Below are 27283 nucleotides of genomic sequence, written 5' to 3'. Positions count from 1 at the left end.
GGGGGGCAGAATACCTGTCTCCGGGGCTTCCTCATAAACCACGAGGAGTTTGGGTGCAATCTCCTCCGCGTACTCCTTATAAAAAGCAGTCGTCAGCCCGTCTGAGCCAGGGGCCTTATCTAAGGGTAAGCTCCTGATCACTGTAGCAATGTCCTCCACCGTAATGAGGAGGTCCATGTACTCTCTGTGCCTGTTGTGAAACCAAAGCAATTCTAGGGAATCTAGGAATGTCTGCAAACCCAACGAGCAACCGGATTGTGTGGCTGTATATAATTGGGCATAGAAGGAAGAAAACTCATCAAGTGCAGCTACTGGACTGGACCTCTGACGGTACCACCATCTCTGCTAGTCAACGTGGGAGTGTAAGCAGTGGATCTCAAAGGGCGGACCATGCCTGCAAGGGTACGACCTGGTCTATCTCTCTCCCCATATCTACGTGCCTCCCCATATTTACCAAGAAACTTCACCTCCCTTTGTGCCTCCTCATCATATTCCAATAGTGCGGCTTTCAGCTGGGCTAAAGTAGCGGGCGTGCCATCACTATAACATTGCGTCTCAAGGTCTTTTATGTTGGCCTCGATGGCAGTCAGCGTAGCTCTGATGGCCACCCGCTTGCAGAGAAATGCACTGCTCCCGAATGACCACTTTAAATGCCTCCCATAAAGAGGCTTCGGTATCAACGGAACCGGAGTTGAGAGTGAACTAATCAGTAATATTTTTACGGATTTCCTCCTTAAACGCCTCCTCTAAACGCATGTGGGGGTAGTCTCCAAGAGAACGCTCTTCGCTCTACATCGGGGAAAGCTAGCCTAAGGAGACACGGGGAATGGTCCGATAGCGTCCTCTGCAAATGTGCCACTTCCACCACCTAACTTGCCACATCTCGAATCGCCAACCAATAGTCTAATCGAGACCAGACCTTATGGTGTTCAGAAAAACAGGTGCCCTCCCTAGAGTGTGGGTTTTGCATTCGCCAAACATCAACCAGGTCCCCATCCTCAAGTAGTGTATTGAAAAGCTTTCCAGCAGCAGGATGAAGTGCCCTCGCTGTACCCTGTCTGTTCATATTGTCATTTAAAACGGCGTTCAAGTCCCCCCCAAGCCCCCCCCCCCTCCATAAATTCGTTGTGCAACCAGTTGCTTTAATTTTGGTCCAGATATCTTGAAAGAAGCCAGGGGAATCTGTTTGGTCCATATATTGCTACCAAAGCCATGAAGACACCCCCCCCAACGAGCCCAACAGGATAACGTATCTGCCTTTGGGGTCTGTATGGACTTCCCTCCCCTTCCAATCAATGCTCGCTTTACCAGCACCGCCACCCCGCAAGAATAGTTGGAATAGACCGATGAGTACGTGTAACCCCATCTTTTGTGTTTCAGCTTCGGGGAGGTATTTGCAAGTGGGTTTCCTGCAGCATACATAAATCGATATTATGCAGTGCAAGATGGGCATGTACTAGTCTAGTTTTCCTATTGTCATTTAAACCTCTAATGTTCAACAAGAGGCAATTTATACTCGTCTCCTTAGGCATAAAAAGGTAAGGCATTTGTCATTTCTGTGGCTAGGGCAACAGATGATTGTCTTGGTCCTGATCGTGCATGCTATCAAATAACTCACTAGTACTCCAGTCAAACAATGAACAACATCCCCAGCCCACCCACCACACCAACCCCCCAATCACTTTGAAGAGTCCCCCCCCCCCCCAAAAAAGAACATTGTAAACCAACGAAATCTAGGAAGAGCAGTGTTTTCAATCTCCTCCTAAACAGGAGGAGATCGGAAATAGGTCTTAGCTCAGCCCGAAGGGCATTCCACAATTTCGCCGCGGCTACGCCAAACGATCTTCCTCCTGCTTTGGTTTTCTTAAACCTAGGTATTGTCACCAACCTAGCAGAAGAGGATCGTAGGCCGCGGGCTGGAGCATGCCACCTGAATTTCCTTTGTAGGCCAACTGGACCCAAATCATACAGGGCCTTAAAGGCCAGTCAGAGAGACTTAAATTGTACCCTCTGTCTCGCCAGAAGCCAGTGTAGCTGGGCCAAGGCCTTAGAGGAAGAGGCTCTCGTCGGCCACCTCAGCGCTAGTTTGGCGCCGCAGACTGGATTCTCTGGAGTCTATCCATAAGATAGCTCGGAGAATCCAACAACAAGGAGTTGCAATAATTTAACCTGCTGAACACAGTGCAACGTACCACCTCTACCCTGGCAGGGGGCGGTAATAGTGGAAGGATTTTTCTCAGGAGTCTAATAATGACTAGGCAGCCAGCAGCCAGCTTCGATACCTGTGCCTCCAAGGAAAGATCATTGTTAAACATAACACCTAGGTTTCGCACTACCTTCACTGGCTGTACCGCTGAAGAGAAATCCCCAGGCCAGAAGTTACAGGGTAGGGGAGTTTTCACCCTAGGCCTAGGGCAGTGTAACACCTCCGTTTTCTCAGCATTGAATTGCAGGGAATTAGCCTTCAACCGTCCCGCCGTGTCCGCAGACAGTTGTGAAATTCTTCCAAGGAGGTTTAATCGTCTCCCTCTAAAGAGAGAATCAGCTGCATATCATCAGCGTAGTTGACAATTTCGATGTTAAATTTTTTGATGATTGCAACTAAGGGCTTCATATAGATGTTAAATAGTATCAGACTAACTGCTGAGCCTTGGGGAACGCCATGCGAGATGGTAGAGAAGGTGGATTGGAAGGGTCACTGCCTTTTCTCTGTCCTGGAGGAAGGACTCAAACCACCCCAGGGCCCTGCCAGCAACCCCCACCTCTCTCAATTTGTCCAGCAAGATGGCATGCTTCACCGTATCGAAGGCGGCAGACAAGTCAAGCAGGATCAAAACACCTGACTGACCCCTGTCTGCCCGCCAACGAAGCTCATCCAACACGGTCACGAAGGCTGTCTCGGTACCATGGGCTGGCCGAAAGCCGAACTGCACTTCCTCCAGGAGCTTGTGCTGCTCAAGGTGTCTAGAAAGAGTGCCTGCCACCACCTGCTCTACAATTTTAGCTGGATAAGGTAGAAGCGAGATGGGTCTAAAGTTCTTCAAGCACTTAGGATCAAGGGTGGGCTTTTTCAATAAAGGGGTTGCCACCGCCCGTTTCCATTGCCAAGGAACCACTCCAGAGGTGAGCGACTGGTTGCAAACAAGCCGAAGCGTGGGAAAAAGCTCAACCTCAAACTCCATCCAGATTTTCTGTGGAAGTGGATCAAGTGGAGACCCAATTGTAATACAAGAGGCCATCATCAAATCATCTGGTTTTCTTGGTGCCTTTGGTACCTGAGAGACCATGTATGATCAGCTTAACAGGATGGTTTAACGATTGAAAAGTCTCCAAAACACCATCTGGGGGAGTATCTACTAGAAGCATTGAATCCATGAACAATCTCGGATTGGTTCCAATAAGAGAGTTTAATAGGACGGGGGATAGAAATATTATGCCATTTAATTCTTAGGCCTTAATCTTTGGTGGTCAAAACGGTTATTCCAGGGTTAATTTTACCGCATCCATCGGTAGGTATTATAATATCAACTTCAATGGAATTATGGTCACTGTAGCAGGTGTTTCCAAAACCCCCTGCTCATACAAATGTTTCCACATACCTCGAAATGAAGACATAGTCAATCACTGACTCTTTTCCCCAGCCCACAAATGTTGGTTTTAGTTTAAATGGTTGCTTCACAAAAACCCCTAAATTGAGGATATCAGTCTGGCCAAGGGCATTAATAAACCTCCTTCTACCTCTTTCATCCACTACTGACGGACATATAAATGTAACGCCTCGCACAAAAGGGTCAAGATTAATAGAGTTCTTGCCCAAATTGGCGTTAAAATCCCCTCCCAATAACACGTTAAAACATTTTGGTTTAGAGCAGGATCTAGCCTCAAGAATGGACAGCAACACAAATAGAGTCTCAATCTGACAGCCAGGGTCATACTCAGAATTATAAAAATTCACCAAAGACAGCTAAAATTACTTGACACCACAGTCTATAAGACCTGGCTCCCCCAATGTTTTAAAGGTACAGGAATGACCCTGAATAGCTTGGATATGCGGATAATGATAACCAACCCACCCTGTGCTCTCTGTCCTGGAACGGTTTTAGCTGGTACACAGAAACATTCAAACTCATCCAGGAAAATAGAGTTCTACCTATGTTTCCTTTAGCATTATCCCATCATACTGTGTTACAAAACTGAGCCACTACGGGTCCGATATCTTGGATCGGATACCCACTATGTTACAGCTAACCAATCTTAATGTGGAATACTGATTTAGACTCCCAATACAAGTGGGTAGGTATACTAGCGAGGGACATTCCTTAGGTATGTGGATATGGGAAAGATCAGGAAGACCATCATTATTGTCCAAACTAGTAGGGGGAAGAAATTTACTGCAGGTAGGGATACAGGGTTTTTCTACTACACTTACAGACAAAGTGGATACAACCGTAGTACTTAGTTTTGCAGGTGCCTATAAAAATACCTGTGGAGTACAATACCTATGCTCTCCCACAATGAAAGCTGTGTGTTAAAGCTTTGAAGAAATTGCCTTGCTAATGCACACATAATCCCCCCTCAGATGTTTGGTAGCAGGGCCCACCCAACCAACCCTCCTAACAAACAATACATCATAAAACTTCTTAATGTTGAAATTCGTGTTACTACACAACCAATGGCAGACTTTGTTTTGCAGCTGAGAGGTGGTTGTAGCAGGGTCTATTTTTTACCCCAGGCCAATATTGCCGACACCTGAAGCATGAGACCCTGATAAGCCCCCACTAATTAGCATAAAAGTTATCTGTTGAATTGACCAAACTGTCCCACCTCTTCTTTTTCTATGAATATGCCCCAAAGTGTCTCTCTCATACAATTTTCTCAGCGAGGCCCAGCTCCCCGGCGGCCCCCACTCCCTCGATGTGCACTTATTATCTTACACCCACGTAGATACCGCAAGAATAGCAATACCGTTTACACATCTATTTTGTCATAGTTTTGCAGAAGCACCCCCTCAAATTAAGCTGCCTTGGTGCAGTGCCTCAGGACAATGACATTTCACCCTTTTGTTGCATTTATATGTACCTTAAGAATTGTAATCTTGGATGGCTAATTTTCTCATTTAAGGTTTTGCCTACTAGGAAGTAGAGCATTACAAATATGTATTTTTGTGTTGCTATTTATGACTGATTGCTATTGTACTTTTAAATAATCGTTCTAAAATAATGAATTGATGAATATATTCTCTGCTGTATTAATGATTTGATGAAAACAAAATGTTACTTCAACGTAAAACCTTTGTTTCGCATCTGTGTTCATTAATTTTAGACCGAGATTATTTCGGTGTCCTGTGACCTCCACAGGAGGGTCTAATTCACCCCTGAACAAGGTCTCTGTGTTAGGGATTAGTTCTGGAACCCCTGTCATTATGGCAACGTATGTGCAGCATGAAGGTGGCAAATAAAGGTTAGGCATAGCTTTAGCATCCTGGATAATTCCCCCTTTCCTCCCAATATATTCCTTGTATATCCCATTTTCCCGCCCCACACTCAATGTTAGGGCTACATCATTGCTATTGGATATGGAGGACCTCAGTGTTATATTGCTGCCTATTGAGAGGGAACAAAGAGATAGCAATATATTTGAGCAGGCTTTGCCCCACAACTATATGGTTTACCAGAGCAACTTGTTGGGCTATATTAGCAGGAAAATTACCTTTAGCTGGATCTAATTTCTACAGTAGATTTGAAACCCCTGTCTCCAAGCAGTTTAACCACCAGAGGGGCGAAACACTGAGCTATGACGGGTTTAATTTTATCCAAAATAATGTCCCAGTTTAATGATGCCCCATCCTTAGCACCTTCCTTGGCCCAGGTGAATCCTCAAATTTCGAGTAAGAGGACTCCCTGCAGCAGGTCGCTTATTTTTTCACTTTCTTTTTGCTGAAGGGGCGATATCACTAACATTTAGAGAATCTGTTTCTAGTGATCTAGTGGCCTTCACTCACCCCCCAATCTAGGGATTGCAGTATGTCTTATCTTTTACCTACACAGCACCCTAGCTAGGGCCAACTTTAGGGGTGACGTATGTAGTAAAAGGGGAGTTGCCGACGTGGCAACCACTTTACTGCTATAGCCAAAGAGCAATCCAAATTGTGGCTAGGTAAAACTTCAGTTACGTAAATGCTCCACTCCCTTCACAGAATGATTTCACCAATTTAGTTGGTTTGGCTTCTTGATAGTGCATATGTTTTGCCACACAACATCTCTGTAAACATTGGTAAACCTCACACATCCTGCATAAATCCACTACACACAACACATTTTAACGTCTTATAATAAATAACATGCCACACAATGTAACTACACACGCTTCTGCACCACACAATTGCACTCCATGCCACACAATTACAAACCAATAACATAAACTTTACACCATTCCACTCCCAAACAAATAATTACACTACACAAAACACAATTCTAATCCATATAACTTCAGTGCACATAATTACACTTAAACCTACATTTCATGCAACATAGTTCCCCTGCACATATATCCACTCTATTCCAAAACACATAATTACACTATTAAAAAAACAGCTTTGCAACATGCCACATAATTCCACACCATAAAATACTATTCCACACCATGCCACATACTACCACTGCAAACCATGCCACTTCATTCCACACACAATTAAATACCACTCAGTTCTGCACCACACAACATAATTATACTCTACATAATACCACTCAGCTCCACATCACTACCCTGCACATAATTTCACTCTCCTAAATACAGCATAAAACACCCCACATAAATGCACTCTATGCCACATCACAGGAATCCACATCAATGCACAACACATAATTCCAATAAGCATTATTTCGCTGAAATCCTCACAATTCAACTCCACACGTTTACAAAACACCACATCATTCCACACAAAACCACATATTTCAATACACAACACAATTCCACAACACATCACATACCTTAAAAACATACCAAATATTTAGCATCATACCACAACTAATAATTCAAATACAACCCATATAATTCCATGCCAAACCATACACCTTCACTACACTCTAAGCCAAAAGACATTGTCAACGCCAATCGCTCCAACTCTCACAAATGCGAGACCGATTCCATTCTAAGTTATTGTAGTAATGTGGCCTTGTGTTGCCTTTGCGCATGTTTTGTGTGATTTAAAATGTTACAGTGAGTGGCTGTACTCGATGCAATGTTTTCCTTTGTTGCTTAATAAAAAATATTTAATACTAAAATGTTACACTGATAGGGCTTCAAGTTATCTCTAAATGTGTCCACAGTATGTATTGGTAGTAAAGCTGACAACTTAACCGATGAGTAGTCAAGTTTTGAATGTTCCAAGACCAAAGATAATGAAGTTTTGGATACTGTTTTCTAGGTGGATCTGAATGAAACCTTGTAAACCGTGCCAGGGGCTGTATTCTCAGTGGATATTCAGGAATCGTGAAAATCCATGAGTGCCCATCGTAGGCGACGTGCTGGGGATCCTCACTCCGAGCCCCCCAGTGGCTGTGCTCATGTCCCGGGAACAGGATGTGTGTGGAGCAAGCTGGTGGAGCTCCCCACACCACCGCTCTCACGGCACCAGTTAAAACGATTGGAAGAACACAGATACCAAAGTGCTGGAAGGTCGCTGCTCGAACCCCTATTTCAAGGATTCTGGGATTGGCTAGTAGGGAGAGTTCCAGCTTGGATTGCGCCAAACCTCATTACAATCGTTGGACTTGTAATAAATATCTTCACCACTCTGATTTTAGTTTACCACTGCCCCTCTGCAACGGAGCAGGTAAGTGTGTTTTTAAGCACCTGCATCTGTACATGCCACACGTGTTCCCAGTCATACGCATGTATTGAATGATGAAAGGCAGTAACCTTTCATTTTTAGCTGAGTGAGTTGATCTTCTGTTTTTGATATCGTTTTTATGTACTTGACATTTTCTATAGCACTGCTCCGTCCACAGTGGGTGTTAATGCGCTTTTAATGCGCAGAATAATAGTCAGATCCGGTTTACACATTTAACAGTTGTTTACATGTCTTCTAAAAGAGAAAAACGAAATTGATAGAAATGTAAACTCAAGTTGGACTTTTTGTTTAAGAGGCAGTCTAATAAAAACTAAGTTATACGTTTGTGGGGATGTGATTTCAGTCAGTCAAACAATCTTTATTTCGATTAATTAAAATCACAAAAAGAGAAACAGTGCATACACCTTTGTACATAAAATAATTAAAAAAACATTAGATAAAAAGGCATTCGATTATAAAAATTCATATATACAGTGGTTAAAAGACACAGAGAACATGTACTCTACCTATGTTATTCTACAGTATTTACAATATAAGGTGCTTCACGGGGTATGTTACATTTAAAGTGCATCGATAACATTCTCTTAATCCAAAATGCCACACTCCCCTTTTTTGTCCTAATGTATAATTACATGGTAGCAAGTTTTTTATTGTTATTTACACGAGCCGCAGCCACCAGAAAGCTCGCTACACTAAAAGTAACACGCACACTATTTAACATTTGCAGATACAGAAGGGCAGGCCTCACTTGCACAAAACCCGCATCACGAAGAATTGGGTTTAAACATTTTTTACGTGCTTTTGCAAATTTCTCGCAAAACATTACAAGATGGAGGGTGTCTTGTATCGAGAACCTGTCACATGAGCATGGTGCAGCATCCTCCGGTTTCCCCCATTGTGGGAATACCCCCAGAGTAAAATGTATTAGGTTGAACCTGAATCTGACCAACAAAAAACGATGGAACAGATTAGTCACTATCTTCAAATACGGTTCAATAGTAGGACAGGTCTGTAAAACATACATTCTTCTTACTCCTGGTTTTCTAAGTTCCTGCTCCTCCCTTTCTTGCTCCAACAAATTCAAAAAACTCTTTTTGATCCATCCTAAATCCTTTTTTAGGTCTCGTGACCTATCAATGCGCATGCGCATTGAGAGAAGCGAGACTATAGGGCTTTAAACAAAGTTTACCTAACTGTGGCGATTTGGTGCTGTGCCCGTGGCTTTTAGGTCAATGCGCAAGCGCATTGACCTAAAATGCGCGTGCACATCACCAAATCGCCGTCTGTTCCCTCAGCCGCACTCCTCCCACACCTTTGAAGTGAAGCTTAGCTTCACTTCAAAGGCCCCGGCTGCTTCACACCCTCATGCCGCTCTCCCCGCTCCGCCCCCTCCCCTGCCCGCCGTGTGCATTTCTCCTCCCCCCCCCCCCTCCCCACAGCAATGCCCTCCGTCTTGTTTCCTTTCTTGTTTTTCTTTCAGGTGAGATATCTTTTCCATCATTTGCGATAATACAGTTCTCATATGCATTTTTTAATTATTAGCAGCATATACACAGGCGCCCCTTCGGCGCTTTTGCTCTCAACCCTACTATCCTGTCAGCCGCATCTCTATAAGTTACTCGAAGCATGGCCTGACATGTGCACAGCTTATTCCGGCACCACCATCCTGCCAGACGCTTCTGCTTTGTTCTCCCACCGCATGGCCCTATTTGTGCACATTTTACTTTCGTGCATACCCTTACCCGCAGCCTCTCCTTCCCCACTTCTGCCTTTTCGGGTCTCGCGCTCACCGCAGACCCCTTCACATGGCTCACACCCACCTTTTTTTCAGGTTACCATGCCATTCCCCACCTATCCCCCAGTCGTTTCCGGGTAGGACGCGTGCACCCAGTGGACTCTCGGCCTTGGCCTGCTTATTCTGCCAGCCGCTTCTGCTTTGGTCGCCCACCGCATGGCCCCATTTGTGCACATTGACTTTCGTGCACACCCTTACCCGCAGCCTCTCCTTCCCGACTTCTGCCTTTTCGGGTCTCACACTCACCGCAGACCCCTTCACATGGCTCACACCCACATTTTTTTCAGGTTACCATGCCAGGTTACCTCACTCACCCTCAACCCCTCACCCTCACTCACCCTCAACCCCTCACCCTCACTCACCCTCACTCACCCTCACTCACCCTCACTCACCCTCACTCACCCTCACTCACCCTCACTCACCCTCAACCCCTCACCCACCCTCAACCCCTCACCCACCCTCAACCCCTCACCCTCACTCACCCTCACTCACCCTCACTCACCCTCACTCACTCACCCTCACTCACTCACCCTCACTCACTCACCCTCACTCACTCACCCTCACTCACTCACCCTCACTCACTCACCCTCACTCACTCACCCTCACTCACTCACCCTCACTCACTCACCCTCACTCACTCACCCTCACTCACTCACCCTCACTCACTCACCCTCACTCACCCTCACTCACCCTCACTCACCCTCACTCACTCACCCTCACTCACCCTCACTCACCCTCACTCACCCTCACTCACCCTCACTCACCCTCACTCACCCTCACTCACCCTCACTCACCCTCAACCCCTCCCTCACCCTCCCTCACCCTCCCTCACCCTCCCTCACCCTCCCTCACCCTCCCTCACCCTCCCTCACCCTCCCTCACCCTCCCTCACCCTCCCTCACTCACTCACCCTCCCTCACCCTCACCCTCCCTCACCCTCACCCTCACTCACCCTCACTCACTCACCCTCACTCACCCTCACTCACCCTCACTCACCCTCCCTCACCCTCCCTCACCCTCCCTCACCCTCCCTCACCCTCCCTCACCCTCCCTCACCCTCCCTCACCCTCCCTCACCCTCCCTCACCCTCACTCACTCACCCTCACTCACTCACCCTCACCCTCACCCTCCCTCACCCTCACCCTCACTCACCCTCACTCACTCACCCTCACTCACCCTCACTCACCCTCACTCACCCTCACTCACCCTCACTCACCCTCACTCACCCTCACTCACCCTCACTCACCCTCACTCACCCTCACTCACCCTCACTCACCCTCACTCACCCTCACTCACCCTCACTCACCCTCACTCACCCTCACTCACCCTCACTCACTCACCCTCACTCACCCTCACTCACCCTCACTCACCCTCACTCACCCTCACTCACCCTCACTCACCCTCACTCACCCTCACTCACCCTCACTCACCCTCACTCACCCTCACTCACCCTCACTCACCCTCACTCACCCTCACTCACCCTCACTCACCCTCACTCACCCTCACTCACCCTCACCCTCACTCACCCTCACTCACCCTCACCCTCACTTACCCTCACTCACTCTCAACCCCTCACCCTCAACCACTCACCCTCACTCACTCTCAACCCCTCACCCTCACTCACCCTCACTCACTCTCAACCCCTCACCCTCACTCACCCTCACTCACTCTCAACCCCTCACCCTCAACCCCTCACCCTCACTCACCCTCACTCACCCTCACTCACTCTCAACCCCTCACCCTCACTCACCCTCAACCCCTCACCCTCACTCACTCTCAACCCCTCACCCTCAACCCCTCACCCTCACCCACCCTCACAACACATATTGTGTTACAATAGGTGTCACATTTGCGAAAGATAAAACTATTGGCATTGTAAATAACAAAGCTATTAATTTCGCTATTTTCAAAACAAGCACATAAATAAAAAATGTGTCCTTTACAATACCAATAGCTCAAACTTTCCTAATGCGAGACCTATTGCATTGCTGTGCTTCTCTCCCCTGCTGCACTCTCCTGCTCTCTAAAGATGTGGCCTAACGACCAGAGCTGCCATCTAAGTGACGTAAATACAAAACATGTTGCATTCCAAATGCTATAGGTGTCACATTCGCGAAAGTTATAACTATTGGCATTGTAAATGACAAAGCCATCAATTTAGCAATTTTAAAAACCAACAAATAAATAAAATATGTCATTTACAAGACCAATAACTCCAACTTTTCTAATGCGAGACCTATTGCATTTCCAATGCTTGTCTGTATTGCCTCCGGGGCAGTATACAAATCAGGTCGCCCCAGTCTGGCACACGCCGCTCTAACGTATGCCAGCCATGGGATCTTCTGTGCCTTATCAAGGGCTAAACAGTCTTTCAGGATTCGATGATTGAGAGTGATCTCCTCATTAAGCCATGTCTTCACCCAGCAGATCAACGGGGCCATTTTTAGATGATCTGAGATATAACTTAGGCCTAATTCCGCATGTAAGGAGAATGTCGGAGATGACTGAGGAACCGATAGTAAGGATCTAAGAAACCGGTTTTCTACCAATTGTAAATTACTCACAGGAACATATCCCCAAATGGCTGTCCCATAGGAGGCAATTGCTAAAGACTTAGATTTATAGATCTTGAGCATGACCTCCTTGGGCCTAGCTCCCAACTTTTTAGAAAAGCGAAGTAGGGCTGAAGTGGATCTGGTAATGATATTACACTTCTGTCTCATCTGGGGACCCCAGTTGCCTTTCTCATCGAAGAGCACTCCCAAGTAGCTAAAAACCGGGACCCTCGTTACTTCCGCACCCATGCAGGTAAAACTTTTAACCTTACTGGACTTCCTTTTCACCCCCACCACCATAACATGGGATTTTTTGCTGTTCACTTTAAGATCCAGGGACTGCATGAAGCTGCCAAAATGATCCAACAGCCTCTGCAGACCTGTTCCTGTACGTGCAATTAAAACTGCGTCATCCGCGTATAGGAGAACCGGGATTCCCGATCCCCCTATACGCGGAATGTCTATTGTGGCCTTGGTGAGGGAATCTTCAAGGGCATTTATATAAATTGTAAAAAGGAGAGGGGCCAGTATGCAGCCTTGTCTGACCCCCCTCCTAGAGCTGAACTGGCCTGTACACCGACCTTCCTGCGTGACTCTCACAGAGGCTAAAAGATCCTGGTGATATCCCAAACCCTTGGGGGTTTGGGATATTAAAATAGTATCATCGGCAAATAATAGAGCCGATACCACTTCGCCTCCAAGGCGAGGGGAATCATGCTTGCAGTCTAATAAAAACTCGGATGTCGTTTACATATAGTGAGAAGAGGGTTGGTGCCAAGATCACCCCTGTCTTACTCCTCTTCTCACTGGAATTGGTTTAGTTAATTCTCCCCTTGGTCCCCAGCGTACCGTAGCAAACTTTACCAGTGGTCTTAGTATTTCCAGTGGTACCCCAATTGTCCTTAAAATCTTCCATAACTGGGAACGAGGGACTAAATCGAATGCAGCCCTTAAATCTATAAAAGCGACATATAGGCTGCCCTTCCTAAAAAAATGTATTTCCAGTAAATGCACATAAACCTAAATACTTGATCAAGTGTAATTGTTTTTGATCTGAACCCTGCTTGGTATTTAGTTAAAATATCCACCTCATCCATCCAATCTGTCAATCTATTTAAAATATGCCTAGCATACATTTTCTGGAGTATGTCTAGTAAACTAATTGGGCGGTAATTGGCTGGGCCTTGGCGATTGCCCTTTTTAAAAATAGCAACAATCTCCGCCCCTTTCCACGTATGGGGAATTGGTGTTCCGGCAGCTATCGAGTTACATAAAAAATTTACATAGGGACTCCAAACTTCTAGATCATGTTTTAATAGGTCGCCTGGAATCCTATCTGGGCCTGGCGCCTTCCCAGCTTTGATGGCCCCTATTGCAATTTTTGTCTCCTCCAAACTAAAATGCAATACTGTATCTGAGATTAAGTCCTCTATTTCGTTTCTGGTGGCGCAGACGCCCTCGCTATAATCCTGGTAAAGATTAGTGAAATGGTTTACTCAGGTTTTCTCATCTAAGTAGAGATCTTTATTACTTTTCCCAGTTTTATTTCCCTTGGCAATTAGACACCAGAAGGCAGCCTGATCTTTGGCTCTAGCAGCGACAATTAAATCTGTCCATAAGTCATTTGTCCCAGGCTTTTTTTGCTTCTATTAAAATCTTTTTATACTTTTGCCTATATGCACTAATTTCAATGTGACTCTTATTTTTAATAGCATGTATAAGCTCTGTCTTTGCTGCTCTGCATTCCTTGCTGTACCAGGGGTTAGCTATCTCATAGTGTTTGCTTGTCCCTGTATCTTCCTTTTTGTACAACTTTGTCAGTAGCCGGGATTAGGGCTTCTACTAAGGTGTAATGTAATTTTAGTATCCTTTCATCTTCTTTAAATTCTTCGAGTGGGGCGACAATGTCAGAAAATGTATTATAAATGTCTACCATTTTGTAATCTTTAGCTAGGATATAAGGTCACTTCATGGCCCTTCTATTATTACTTGTTTGTAGCTCTCCAGTTAATATAATATTCCCTTCCACCTGTGGATTTTTGGTTTTAAATAGGTGAGATTCTAGTTGCAATTCTAAAGGTTAATGGTCACTCTCCTCCCTGTTCATAACCCTCAGGTCTATAGTAATGTACCATGGGTTCATAGACACCATTATATAGTCTATCTGGCTTGATGAATTACCTCTGTGGAATGTACAACCTCCGGGTCAGTCGGAGGGTAGGCGTCCGTTACACGCCCGTAATTCGTGTCCTACCGTAAGTTTTAGAATCTGGGACGCCGCAACCGTACATTTAATCTCACTGCTGGCATCAAGGGTGGGGATTTTGTATGCCATATCTTGCTCTTCGAAAAGGTCACTTATACCAGTCATGGGTTCGTATTTACAATTGAAATCCTCTTCACAGATTACACTGGACTCCGCCTCAACTGAGTCTAGGAAAAATTCAATTTGTTCTATTACTAATGATTTGTTACAACTACTACGTGGTCTATTGTAAACGTTAAGCAGATATATAATCCTTTTATCCCGTATTACAAATTTTAACCCCAGTATATCCGGGGAATCAATATGCAAGGGAATTAGATCTACTTCTAAGGTGATGCTTATCCATGTGACCAGTCCACCAGAGGGTCTACCTCTTCCGCACTGGGTGGCATTTACACTATATGTTTTGTAACCCGGTCTCTGTGGGGATTCTTGTGACCAAGTCTCCTGGAGGAGTACTATGTTGTTCTGATCTATGTACTCACTCCAGGAGCCGTCTGCTAAGTTCTTATTGAGTCCTGCGATATTCCAGGAAATTAACTTTAAATCTGAACATATAGTATCTCTAAACGACTGCTACCATAACTTCAGGATCTACAGTTGTTGGTAGGTTATTCACTGCCTCCGGCTCTGTTTGTTGGTTTAGGTTTAAATTACCATCTACTAGGCCTATTCTTAATGCAGCACCATCATCTGTTTTGTTTTTCCCCGAGGCTCCCAGTGTTGTCTTATTTACATTCTCTGCTCTGATAGGGCTGTTTACCTTCCGACCTGTTAATTCTTTGTGGTCACTTAGTCAATACAGGTCGTCTAAGGTAGACCAATCCGAGAATCAATTAGTTACTGCTAAGTTGGGGGTCATCATACTACACTTACCGCCCTGAACTGGTTTATAGAAATATCCCAGTGCAAGGGTGTGAATGTCTGTGTTCTGGTGGGGGCTCTCTTCCTGGCAATCTAATATATTCCTTACAATTTGTGGCCTTCTAAAGTTTACTACCACACAATCACCTCTGATGTTTTTTGGGACCTTCCCCCCACCCAACCAACTCTGCGAATCATCAATATTTCAGCTCCTTTTGTAGGGTGGAAGCGTTTGAATTTTGCTAACCAATTTACTGTTTTATTCCGGAGATCAGTCCATGTTTCTCTTTGGTTTCGTCTTAAAGTTGGAACCCCGGTTAACACGATTACGTAGGGACAGGAAGCAGGGGGGAGCTGCAACACGTCCTCATTCGGTACTAGATCAGTGCCTTTGGGACTATATATTTTCGATTTCCCCAAGTGACTACCTGTAATGTCAACGGATGATGGTTTAGGCCTAGTTCTTACTGCACCTTCCTGAGTTGTCTCACTAGCTGAGTGGCCCTCCTTGACTACATGCTGCTTAAGTTCCCCAGCGCTAATGTCGGCCACTGGACTCGCGTTAGTTGTTCCTCTGATTCCCCCGGCTACTATTTTATTTTGTGTGTTCTTACTAGAAGGATTACTAGCTTTCTCTTTACGTGTGTCACCCCTGCCATTGCTCTCCATTTGTTTATTCATTTGCTCGACCTTTGTTTCCAGCTGGCTTAAGCATGATCTCATGCTTTCTTCCACTTTTTCTAGTCTCTCTCTAAGTACATTTTCCATTGCAATTATGATTTTCCTCTCTAGTTTCTCGGCCAACTGTTCACCCCAGTGTCCACCACCACAGAGCTCTGTTTGGGTACTAATGGATTTCATTTGTGGAGTAGTTACCCGCGCCCCAACTGCCTTGTTTTTTCCATTCACAACCACTACCTTCTTGTTTTTGTTATTACGTGGTGGTGATCTCTTTGGTGGACCCGTGTGTCGATCTGTATTATCTAGTACAACCCTTTGATTGCGCAACCTAGATGCTAGGGGTGGACTGATTACGCTATTTGTTGGGCCCCGTATATCGGATATGAGTAAATTAGGGGTAGTGGATAACCTTGGAGCATCGGTAATGATTATTACGGGGCTTAGTGGAGCTATACCCGTTGGATTAATCAGTGATAGAGATTGGTCTGTACTTGCGTCACTGGAGTGACTAGATTCCAAAGTACTATCAGGGTCTTGATTTAACGCTTTTTTTTTTAACTCTTTTTATTATGGATAAAACATAAACAAACAAGGCAATAAAAGCAGTACAGCTGGATATGTGTTCTAGGAGGAGGAAACGTGCGTTACAGTTAATACAAATCATCAGTGCAAGGGGGGAGGAGCAGGGGGGAAATCAGACTCATAGTACATTGTAGCTTAATCAACATTAGGAATGTCGGGTCAGGGGGAAAGAGGAACATCTGGAATATCAGCGAGGGGAGGTGTACATATATCCCCCCGGTAGGAGTTCCATTGGCCCCAGAGTTTGCCCCACTTCTTTGGTCTGCCGCGTGCCACATACACCGTCTTCTCTCTAAACATACACCAGTCCATGTTCTCCTTCCATGCCTGGACCGTGGGCGGTCTCTGGGAACCCCACAACTGCGCAATGTCTCTCTTGGCCACCATATTCCCAAGGGTCGCCCACAGAGTCTGCGCCACATCATAATCAGTCGGTTCCCAAACATTCAACAGACAACGCCTGGCTTCAGGCAACAGCGCAACACCCGTGACCTCCTCCATCACAGCATGCACTCGATTCCAAAACATTACCACTTCCGGGCACTCCCAAATTATATGGAGGAAAGTACCAATTAAACCGCAGCCACGCTTACACAACCCATCCACGGAATAACCTATACGAATCAGGCGGGGGGCGGTCACATAAACCCGATGCAGGATCTTAAGTTGTACGAGTTGGAGACGGGCCGGAATCGCGACCTCCTTAGGTGAGGATATCGCCGATTGCCAGTCCTCGTCATCTAACTCAAGACCGTCACTGGTCCAGACCTCTCTGAGGTGCGCCAACAGGTCAACTCGATCGTTAATCAATTTCTTATATATCAGAGAAATAGTGCTGTCGGGAACATATCCGTCAAGCACCCGATCTTCGAGCGGGGACGATTCTGGGATAACAGTAACTTCAGGAAAAACCGAACTCAACGCGTGGCGAATCTGCACATAACGGAAGAATTCCTTGTCACTCAGCTCATATTCTACCTTCAACTCCTCAAAAGTCTTAATCCTACCCTTGGCCCAGAGATCACTCACCCTGGAAATACCGATCCTATCCCACTTCTCAAAACCTTTTGTCTTCCATAGGCTGCCCAGTCTTTTAGACGCATAGAGCGGAGTCGCCCGGGTCAGTCGATCTCTCCATCTCATTGCCGCAGTCGCACAATGCCACACTCGCACCGCTATCTTAGTGGGTCCCGAAAGTTTCCATCCATCCGATTTGGAATACAACGCCCTTTTATAGTCTCCACCCAGTAGCAGCCACTTATCCATCTCGAACGCAGGATTTAACGCAGGACCGTACATTCCATGGTTGATCGCTCCCAGCTGAGAGGCCCAATAGTATCGCCTAATATCCGGAAGTGCAATGCTGCCATCATACCAGGGAAGCGTCAGTTTGGCGAGGGCAATCCGCGTACGCCCATCCCATATCAACCGTCTCTGCAAACTCTCCACCTCCCGGAAATAGCTCGCCGGGATGACATCAAACGCGTTCTGAAGCGCGTATGAAAACCGCGGCAAGGAAATCATTTTAAAAAGAGCTGCGCGCCCAAGGGGTGACAATGGCAGTCTGCGCCAGGCCACAACGTCAGATTTTAACCGTTGGAGTGGAGGAAGCAGATTACGATCATAACGGACCCCGGGGTCTAATGTAACAAAGACCCCCAAATATTTAAATTCCATCTGCTTCCCTGTATGGGGCAACCACGCGACAAAGAGGGAGTGTCGCCGGAAAGTACGTAGACACAAGACTTGGTCCAATTAATCACGAGGCCTGAGTTCCTCCCGAACAAGTTCAACACATCAAACAGTACAATCAACGACCTTCGAGGCGACGTGAGATACAACAAAATGTCGTCTGCATAGAGTGATATTCGATCCTCAAAGTCTGGGGTCCACTGAATACCCCTCATCGATGGCTCCCACCGCAGCCATGCAGCCAGGGGTTCCAAGGCGAGGGCAAAAAGAAGAGGGGACAACGGTCACCCCTGCCAAGTGCCCCTCCCAAGAACAAAGGACGGAGAAACCCGACCATTCACCACAATCTGAGCCAATGGTTCCACATACAAAAGTTTCACCCAGCCAATGAAACCAGGACCAAAACCAAACTTTGCAAGGGCAGCCCAGAGATACGGCCATTCCACTGTATCAAAGGCCATCGTAGCATCCAAGGAAGCCAAGATGGCCGGTTCACGCAGTGACGCTGCTCTCGCGAGAACACCATGTAAGCGCCGCAAGTTCAATGCTGTATTACGATGTGGAATGAAACCAGATTGATCCGGATGGATCAGGTCACTGATAACTGTTATCAAGCGGTTTGCCAGCAATTTTGCGAGGATCTTGGGCTCCGCATTTAGAAGCGAAATAGGCCTATAAGATGCACAGCGATCCCGCGGCTTCCCTTCCTTGTGAATCACCACAATGGTTGCAAGTCGCTGATCACGGGGGAGGGAGCCAATATCTCGCGATTCCAGGAACATATCACGAAGATACGGTGCCATTTTGTCAGGACGCAGCTTTTAAAGCTCGATGGAGAGACCATTAGGGCCCATAGCTTTTCCCGAACGGACAGAACGAATAGCGCGTGCCACCTCGTCAACCGAAAGTGCTGCGTCCATCAGGTCCCTATCTGAATCCGACAGGCAAGGCAACGCAATATCTCCTAACAGCAGATGAGAATCTTCCTCCAGTCCATCGGAGACTGGGGAATACACATTTCGAAAATGTTCAGCAAAAACTCAACAATCTCAACACTCGCACTCCATCAGCTCTCTCAATCACAGGAACCACACGACTGGCCCTCTCCTTTCTGTCTAACCAAGCAATCAGTTTCCCAGCCTTGTCTCCCACATCATATAGCCGTCCCTACTGCTCTCTACTCAGGACTCTAGCGGCGTCCGTCACGTCACCAATGCCCTATAATCAAGTTGTTTGAGACTGAGGACATGAACCCTATCATGAGTTATACCCAATTCCAAATCCCCTTCCAACTCCGCTATTTCAGTCTCGAGGCGGACCACCGCCTCATTTTTGCTTTTCTTGGCACCAGCGATTAACGATAGCGCCTGCCCACGGATGACCGTCTTGAAAGCCTCCCACAGTGAAACAGAAGAGGATACAGATCCCCCATTCTCAGCAAAATACAGATCCAGAGACTTGACCAACTCTGCCCGGGTTTTGGGGTTGCGGAGATACCAAGGATTAATCGGGGCCACTCGACCCTTAGCCCCCATCCTCGTGTCTATCGAAAGCCACAATGGGGAGTGATCTGAAATACCCAGAGCCAGGTGTCTAACTTCCCTAACTGACGAGGCCTGTGCTGCTGGCATCAAGACATAGTCCAGTCTAGAGAGACTACCATGAGCACCAGAGTGGAAGGTGTATTGCGCCTGTCCCGGATGCAGTAGCCTCCAGCAATCTACCAGTCCCAGCGTCTCCAGAAAGCCACTCAGCCAAGACTGTGATCTCGTAAGGTCCTGGGGGGGTAGCGGTCCTCCTTGCCAGAGACGACAATTGAAATCTCCACCCATCACCAGGACGCCATCTGGAAGTCCCAGAATTACTCTCCCCAAATCAGCAAAAATCGTAGTCTGCAGACCAGGAGGGACGTATACAGAAAGCAGTGAAACAGTCTTCCCCTCCCACCTACCAGTGAGAGCAGCATAGCGCCCCCTGTCATCGAGGATTATGTCATCTACCTCCAGGGGGAGGGAGTTCTTAACTAGAATACCCACCCCTCTAGAACCAGTAGTGAATCCGGAGTGTGCAGCAAGACGATATCCTCGCCGATTCATAGCATGGCATGTGTTTCCGATCAGATGTGTCTCTTGCAGTAGCACTACATCAGGGGAGAGGCGTCTCAGTAGTTGCAACACTACCCCACCTTTTATCCTATCCCCCCAACCCGTTAACATTCCAACACAGTAACTTCAACCCCCTACCCCCATCCCAGAAGTGAATGCAGAACCCACCCCACAGCGAACACAACACCCAGATCCATAAGTAAAACAATACGTTGCCTTGAGAAAAAATAAAACCTACCCAAACGCCCCCCCCCCCCTCCCCCGATAAACACCCGATACAACCCCCCCACCCTGCACCCCTGCGTTAGACTCAAAAGCCACCCCAACTTGCAGTGTGCCTGTCGCCCTAACATTAACTAGTCTACAAAAAGAAACCCGGAGGAGGAAAGAGTCCCACTCCCCCGCCACCCTTGGGTCTCCCACCATAAGTAACGTAAGTGTATAAGTCATCGAACCACCGCTGCAAGTTATGTACAATGTCCGGAAACCAGGAACCACTGCTCATTCTTGCTCCGACGGGCCACCTTCAGCTCCTCCAGAATGTTCCGAGCGATCACGCTGCGTAGGCAATGTGTCAAGCCAGTCACTCACTCTCTCAGGGCGGTCAAAGAAAAACGTCCGATCCTCATATTCAACACGTAGCCGAGTTGGGAAGAGCATTGCGTATTTCATACCCATGTCCCTCAGTCGTTGCTTCACCCCCTGAAACTCCATCCTTTGCTTCTGAACGAACTGGGTGAAGTCTGGGTAGAAGCTCACTGTAGTGTTTTCGAACTTCGTGGGGCCGCCCATCCGCGATGCCTGCAGGATAGCGTCGCTATCTCTGAAGTTAAAAATTCTGGCGATAATAGGCCGCGGAGGGGCACCCTGCTTCGGCTTCCCACCCGGCACTCTATGTACACGTTCCACCGCAAAGAAGTTGCTCAGGCCTTTGGGGGCGAGATGATTTAGGATGAGGTCCTCCACAAGGAGGTCTGCAGCTGGTTCTTCCGATTTTTCAGGGACCCCAATAATACGTATATTATTGCGTCTGGCCCGACTTTCAAAATCCTCCAGCCGACGAGCAAACAGATCATTGGAGGATCGTAGATTGCGAACCACCGTCTGTAAATCGGACACATCAGTCGTAAGGCTGGAGGTCTTCAAATCTAGGGATTTGACCTTTTCGTTAGTCTTTGATAAGTCCACCCTGATCAAATTGACGTCGATTGCCACAGTGTCAAGCTTAAGGGCCAGAGCCTCGTATTGCTGGCCAATGGAGGTCTTCATACTGGCAATGGCGCCCATGACATCCTGTAGAGTCAAATCATCCGACTCGGCTGAGCCGTCACCTGCCTCCACCAGAGTCTTACTCGCTCCACCGGGGGACCCTTTAGGATGGGTATAGCGATCCATAACATTCGATTGAATAGTACCCCCCGGTGAATGGTCTTGGTCTTTCGCTTCTCGCTATCGGGTTTGCCCGCCATTGTGGGTGTTGCGCCCCAGAGGGGCCTTTGAGACCTGGTAAAAATGGCTCCACTCGATTCACCCAATGAGATCTCCAAAAGCGAATTTCAGCAGGATATCACCACGACCATAAACACTCTGCTGTTGGCACACAATAAAGTTGTGGGGCCTGGCTGCACCCCGGGGCAAGAGCGATCCTGAGATAGGAGGAGGCTGAGGGAACAAAAACGAAACCGAAAGTCAACTCCAAGGTTGTGAAGAGAGCCCTGCAGGCAGTTGTTGTTCAACTACTGCCTGGGCACCATAATGACTCGAGCCCGGGGTAGCTCCATGGAGCGGGCCACAAAAGTTCAAATTATCGTAGTTGCGGTTCCCGGAGTCCAAATCGATTTCTGAAAGCAGCTATTATATCAGCTGGGTTGCGTCTTCAATAACCCGTCTTCGTAATCAGGATAGAGTTCAGGATAGATGTGGGAGGTGGCGAGGGTCCCGGGAGCCCTGTGCTCACGCGGCCATCTTGGATGCGCGCGAAGCTCCTCCCCTGGGTTTAACGCCTTTGACTGGGTTTTCCCCAGCCCTAGATGTCCAGACTCTGTGCTTATCTGGGCTGACGCTAATGGGTTTGTTGCAGGTGATATAGCTTTCCCTATTGCTCCCAGGGATGACCTTTTGGCCGTAAGACCCATGGATAGCTTTCTTTCAGTCAAAATAATCTCTTTCTCAAGGACTGATTCAGCTCTGTCCAGAAAAGCATCAAGTGACCCGACCACACTGGACCCCACCCTTGGCCCAGTTTTCTGTCTTGAAGTCGTGATGAGTTCCACTTCTAGTACTCTATTGAAAAAGTTAATGTCACAAACCAGTTTTCCAGCCGCAATCTCCGCTTGGTACAAGATGGGCTAGAATTGCAGAATTAAGGGGTATAGCCTGGCCCGGCCTCCTCAGGCTCTGGATGGCTACAGATGGCCCCGCCCTTGACCCGGGCGCTCCTGCGGCGCGGGGGAAGCCGCACTGTTTTATTCACCTCCAGGCGCGGAAGTCGGCGTGGGTAGGTGGGCGGGGAATGTCCAGCAGGAATTGTGGGCTTTGGAGTCCCCCCACTCTGTGGCCGCTTGGAGGAACTGGCGGTGGTGGGGGGGGATTAACCAGGTCCCAGCGCTCGGAGCGTTTCACGTCCAGGAATTTCTATGGGTCAAAGGCTCCGAGGTCGCGGAAAAGACGGTAAGATTGCACTTGCCACAAGACACCCTCTCCACCGGGGAAGCCGCACTGTTTTATGCCCCTCCAGGCGCGGAAGTCGGCGTGGGTAGGTGGGCGGGGAATGTCAAGCAGGAATTGTGGGCTTTGGAGTCCCCCCCCCCCTCTGCGGCCGCTTGGAGGAACTGGCGGCAGCGGGGGGGGGGGACGAGTAACCAGGTCCCAGCGCTCGGAGAGCATTTCACGTCCAGGGATTTCTACGGGTCAAAGGCTCCGAGGTCACGGAAAAGAAGGTAGGATTGCACTTGCCACAAGACACTTTTTTTTCTTAAAGGTCTGGTGTTAGCCAATACCTTTTTGATTTTATTACACATTTCTATGTAATATAATGGCTTTCAGACAGCCCTCTTCATCCATAGATCTGTTGTGGTCATTCACATTTTCCTTTTTCCTATATGCAGCACACAGTGAGTGAGCCACTTCTTTTTGCAAGGATCCCAGTCGTATACATCCATACGCAAATTAGTCCCCTTGGCTGCCAGAGATTTCTATTAAGAGTGCTTTCTGAGATCCCCCCCCCCCCCCCCCAACATTGTTACTCTGCCAATGCTTTATCAGGAGAATTTGCCCGTTTTTCCTAGTGTTTTGCAAAAACGATGACCAAACCAAAAAAGCATTGACAAAGCCAAAAGGCTGGAAGCCAACACCAGAGTTATTGGCTGTGTCAGTGCATGTTTTTGCTTGATTTGAACTCTTGCATTTTATTGTTTTCTCTGAAATTCATCTCTGTTTTTGAAAGGTGGGTGGGTTATGATTGGAAAGGTGTTTGTGAGTTTAGGCATGGAGAAGAAAATAGTTACTGTTGCTTTTTGGCAGATATAATTGTTGCTTTGTGGTAGATGTCGTTGGTGTTGCTTTGTGGCAGGTATTCTAGGAGGGATGTTGGTTGCCAAAGTAAATGACAATCTTAACAATGACAATCTTAATCTTCTGAAGCAGTCCTTGGATGGTTAAATTGCGTATTTTTATTATAGGTAAAAGTTTGAGTTGCTAACAGTGGATAATATGTCTAGTCACAGGTGTTCGCTCCAGAAACTGAAGTACAGGTAAAATGTTTATCCTGATATTGAGATGAGTTGTGAGATGAGTTGTTTCACAGCTACCTTCTACATTCTCTGTGTCTTTTCAGTCACTATGTGGTATGTTCTGAGTTGTACATTATTCCATAGTATTGCTGAGACATTACTAAATTGATAAAGGCTTCTACCTTTTGTAAGGTAAGGTTCAGTTTGGGCATTTTATCACGGAAAAGGATCTCTTATTAACTTGATTCACTTAAGGAATCATGGAGAAGGGTGCATCCATGGTAACTCTTTGTGTTCTTATTTGGATTAATAGATAGGCTGAGTATTTTAAGTTAGGTTGTGAAATTGTGGTAGGTTTGTCATTTTATTAGTGGCTAGTTTTTACATGTTTACTATGTTTGGTTTGAGCTTCTTCATTCACATAAAGTGAGCAACCACTAGGAACTGTTGAGCAATGGAGGCCCAATATAATGATGGACTTTGATGTTTTAATATAATTTGTGTATTATCCACATAGTTGCCATAGTTGTAGAATTGACTATGAAGAAAAATGTAGTCTCTGATAATGCTACTTTATAAAGTAGGAGGGCTTGATTTGTCCTTCAGGAACTCTTGAGGTCAAGGGAAAAGCAGAAGGGAGGCAGACAGAATGAGGGATCGGTTATCCTGTGTAAGATGGTACCTTGTATCACTTTAGAATATAGTCTGCAGACTGAGGGGATGAAGGACCATATCAAATGCAACAGAAAGACTTAAAAGCAGAAGTGCCTCTAGCTAATTTTGTCCTGTTTTGCAAAAAGTGGTGATTCTATGCGCCTTCTAACTAATGAGTGTATTTACTTCTCTTTAAGCTGGTTAATGTACAAAGACTGCTTTTTGAATCAGTTTGCCTAGTAGGCTGTTGCAGATTGGGTGATGGATGGAAGCATTGTGTTGTAGCTTGTACTTTTTTTTTGTTAGTGTTTCCAGGAGTAGGCCTGATTTTAAAGAGTGGTTGAATATTGCTATAGTCCTGTTCATGAGATGCAAATTGAATACATGCAAAAAGAACAATTCCTGGACAGAATGCAGAACAGTGTCATACATTCACCCCTGTACAGAGATCTGGGCCTAAACCCTTTTTTTTGCTCACCATGACATTCCAGTTTGGACCCAGCCATATGCACATCAGTCTTGACCCTGCGCCCAATGGGAACAGTCCAGCCCGAACTGCCTTGTATGCTTTGAATACATGGCATGGGCATCCTGATGCACCACAGACGTTTGTAAGATTTGCCAGTTCATGAGTAAATGGTAGGTTGAATAAGATGATGTGTTGAGACAATATTAGTTGAGCTGTTGGTCCTCCTTGGTTTTAACATCAAGACTTCTTAACAGGCCTTTGACTTTGGATTTGAATTGATCAGATAGGGAGTTTCATAGTTAGTGTATAGGTGGTTTTGAAGGTTAAGCATTCCATGTTTAGGGATTATTTTATGAAGTTCTTTAGATGGGGGTATATCATCTTGAACGTGACGGGCTTCGTGGTGCCTTTCTGCACTAGACTGCTGTTTTATGGATTTGCAAGTGATATTTCCCAGTCGATTTTCCATTGGATGAGTTTGTCTGTTCAGTTTTGAATAATACAAGAGGTAATTTATTGGGTTTGAGAGATTTCACTTTGGCCTCATCCAGATGACTCTCTGAACGTTGATAGAGAGTTGTGGAGGTCTTTATTGGCATGATATTGAGGACTGATGCCAGACAGGGATGTAATTCAGATTGCTGGGTTGGTAGGGACTTACGAGTTAAGTGGAATATAAACGGTGGTACTAGCTCTGTCATTTCCATGTTCTATTAAATTTTTTTAACAGTTGTAGCTGAAGTCTTGTTTTAGGGGGAAGGACCTGAACTTCATCATGAGGAGATCTCTGTGACCGAGGTTCTGAGCAGAAATTCTTCCAGAGTATGCCCATTTGTGTGGGTGGGGCCAGAGATCATTTGATCTAGATTTAGAAATTCTCTACTGGGTAGCAAACATTTGGTTATGGCAAATTCAGGTTTGCCATACCAGGTATTGAAATCCACAATATGCTGATATTAGGTAGTTTTAGTTTGACATCTGAGGTGAAGTCTGTGAATATGAGGATAAAGAAGTTGGTGTATGGGAAAGGTAGACTAATAAATTAGCAGTTTGTATGCTGGAGCAATCCAGTTTAAATGGATTTTGTAGGTAAAGAGCTCCTCCTCCAGTTTTCTTCTTTCTATGGTGTGATTTCTAAGGAGTATGTAGTATCTGCAATGTATGACTTAATGTGTGATTTGTCCAAACTCATTACTTAGCCAAGTTCCTCTGATGAAAAGACAGTGCGCTAGCTGTAATCGTTTGCCATTCTGACAGAAAAATGTAGGTCTTGCACTGCAAAATTGGTAATTTTTGATGGAATTAAAGTTGTTAGTTAGGATGCAAAGGGAGTGCTGGTAAACTCAATCTGAGTCAGGCAATCTCAGGAATGACATTACCGGATTAGAAGCAGAGGAAGTAGTTGGGAATGAAGAGAAGGATGGGTTAAAAGTGTGGGTGTGTGAAGGAGTAAGATTACACAAGGTTGGGAGTTAAAGAATGAGTGGTGAGATGTTGGACTTTTACCTTCCCTCTTCAAAGATAGGATGTAACTTGATGCACGTTCTGGTTGTTCCATGGGTGTGCCGAGAAGATAGTGGAAGGAGTGAATTATAACATTTCAAAAGCGTTTTTTTAGGCACGACAAGTGTTAAGGCCAAATAATGAGTAAAAGGAGAGGAATTAACCAATATGGAGATGAGACTTGTTAGCAGGACTGCATGAAGAGGCAGCTTGTGTGGAATGCATTTCCCTCTGATGACTGCTTTAAAAGTCTCCCAATGATTGAATAAATCTGTGCCATGGGGCTTATTTAGTTGGAAATAAACCCGAATAGTTTTGTGTATTGTGTCCCTGACAAGACGATCACTAGTAAAGGACTCAGGAAAGTACCAGCGACAGTGTTTAGTTGTGCGGGGGGGGGGGTCTCCACTCTAACGCCAACTCGACTCTGGCATGGTCTGAAAATGTAATCCGCTGAAAGTCTACTGTTAAAATAGCCTTTTCTAAAGATTGGCTTATAAAAGCATTGTCACGTCGTGAATTAGTGTTGGGAAT

General features: G+C 46.2%; 1 protein-coding gene across 2 annotated transcripts in view; it reads left to right on the top strand.

Moving 5' to 3' along the window:
* CEPT1 (choline/ethanolamine phosphotransferase 1) overlaps nt 1-27283 on the top strand; it is a 230728-nt gene that overhangs the window by 20348 nt on the left and 183097 nt on the right. For both annotated transcript variants that reach the window (XM_078644128.1, XM_078644129.1), the window contains exon 2: nt 7427-7834. In XM_078644128.1, the coding sequence (XP_078500254.1) occupies nt 7502-7834 (333 nt within the window). In that variant the 5' untranslated portion in view covers nt 7427-7501. The remainder of the gene's footprint in view (nt 1-7426; nt 7835-27283) is intronic.

This window comes from Lissotriton helveticus, chromosome 5_1 (genome assembly GCF_964261635.1).
Source record: "Lissotriton helveticus chromosome 5_1, aLisHel1.1, whole genome shotgun sequence".
Classification (NCBI taxonomy): Eukaryota; Metazoa; Chordata; class Amphibia; order Caudata; family Salamandridae; genus Lissotriton; species Lissotriton helveticus.
Note: the sequence above shows the minus strand (reverse complement) of the source record. Positions and strands in the feature narration are given on the sequence as shown.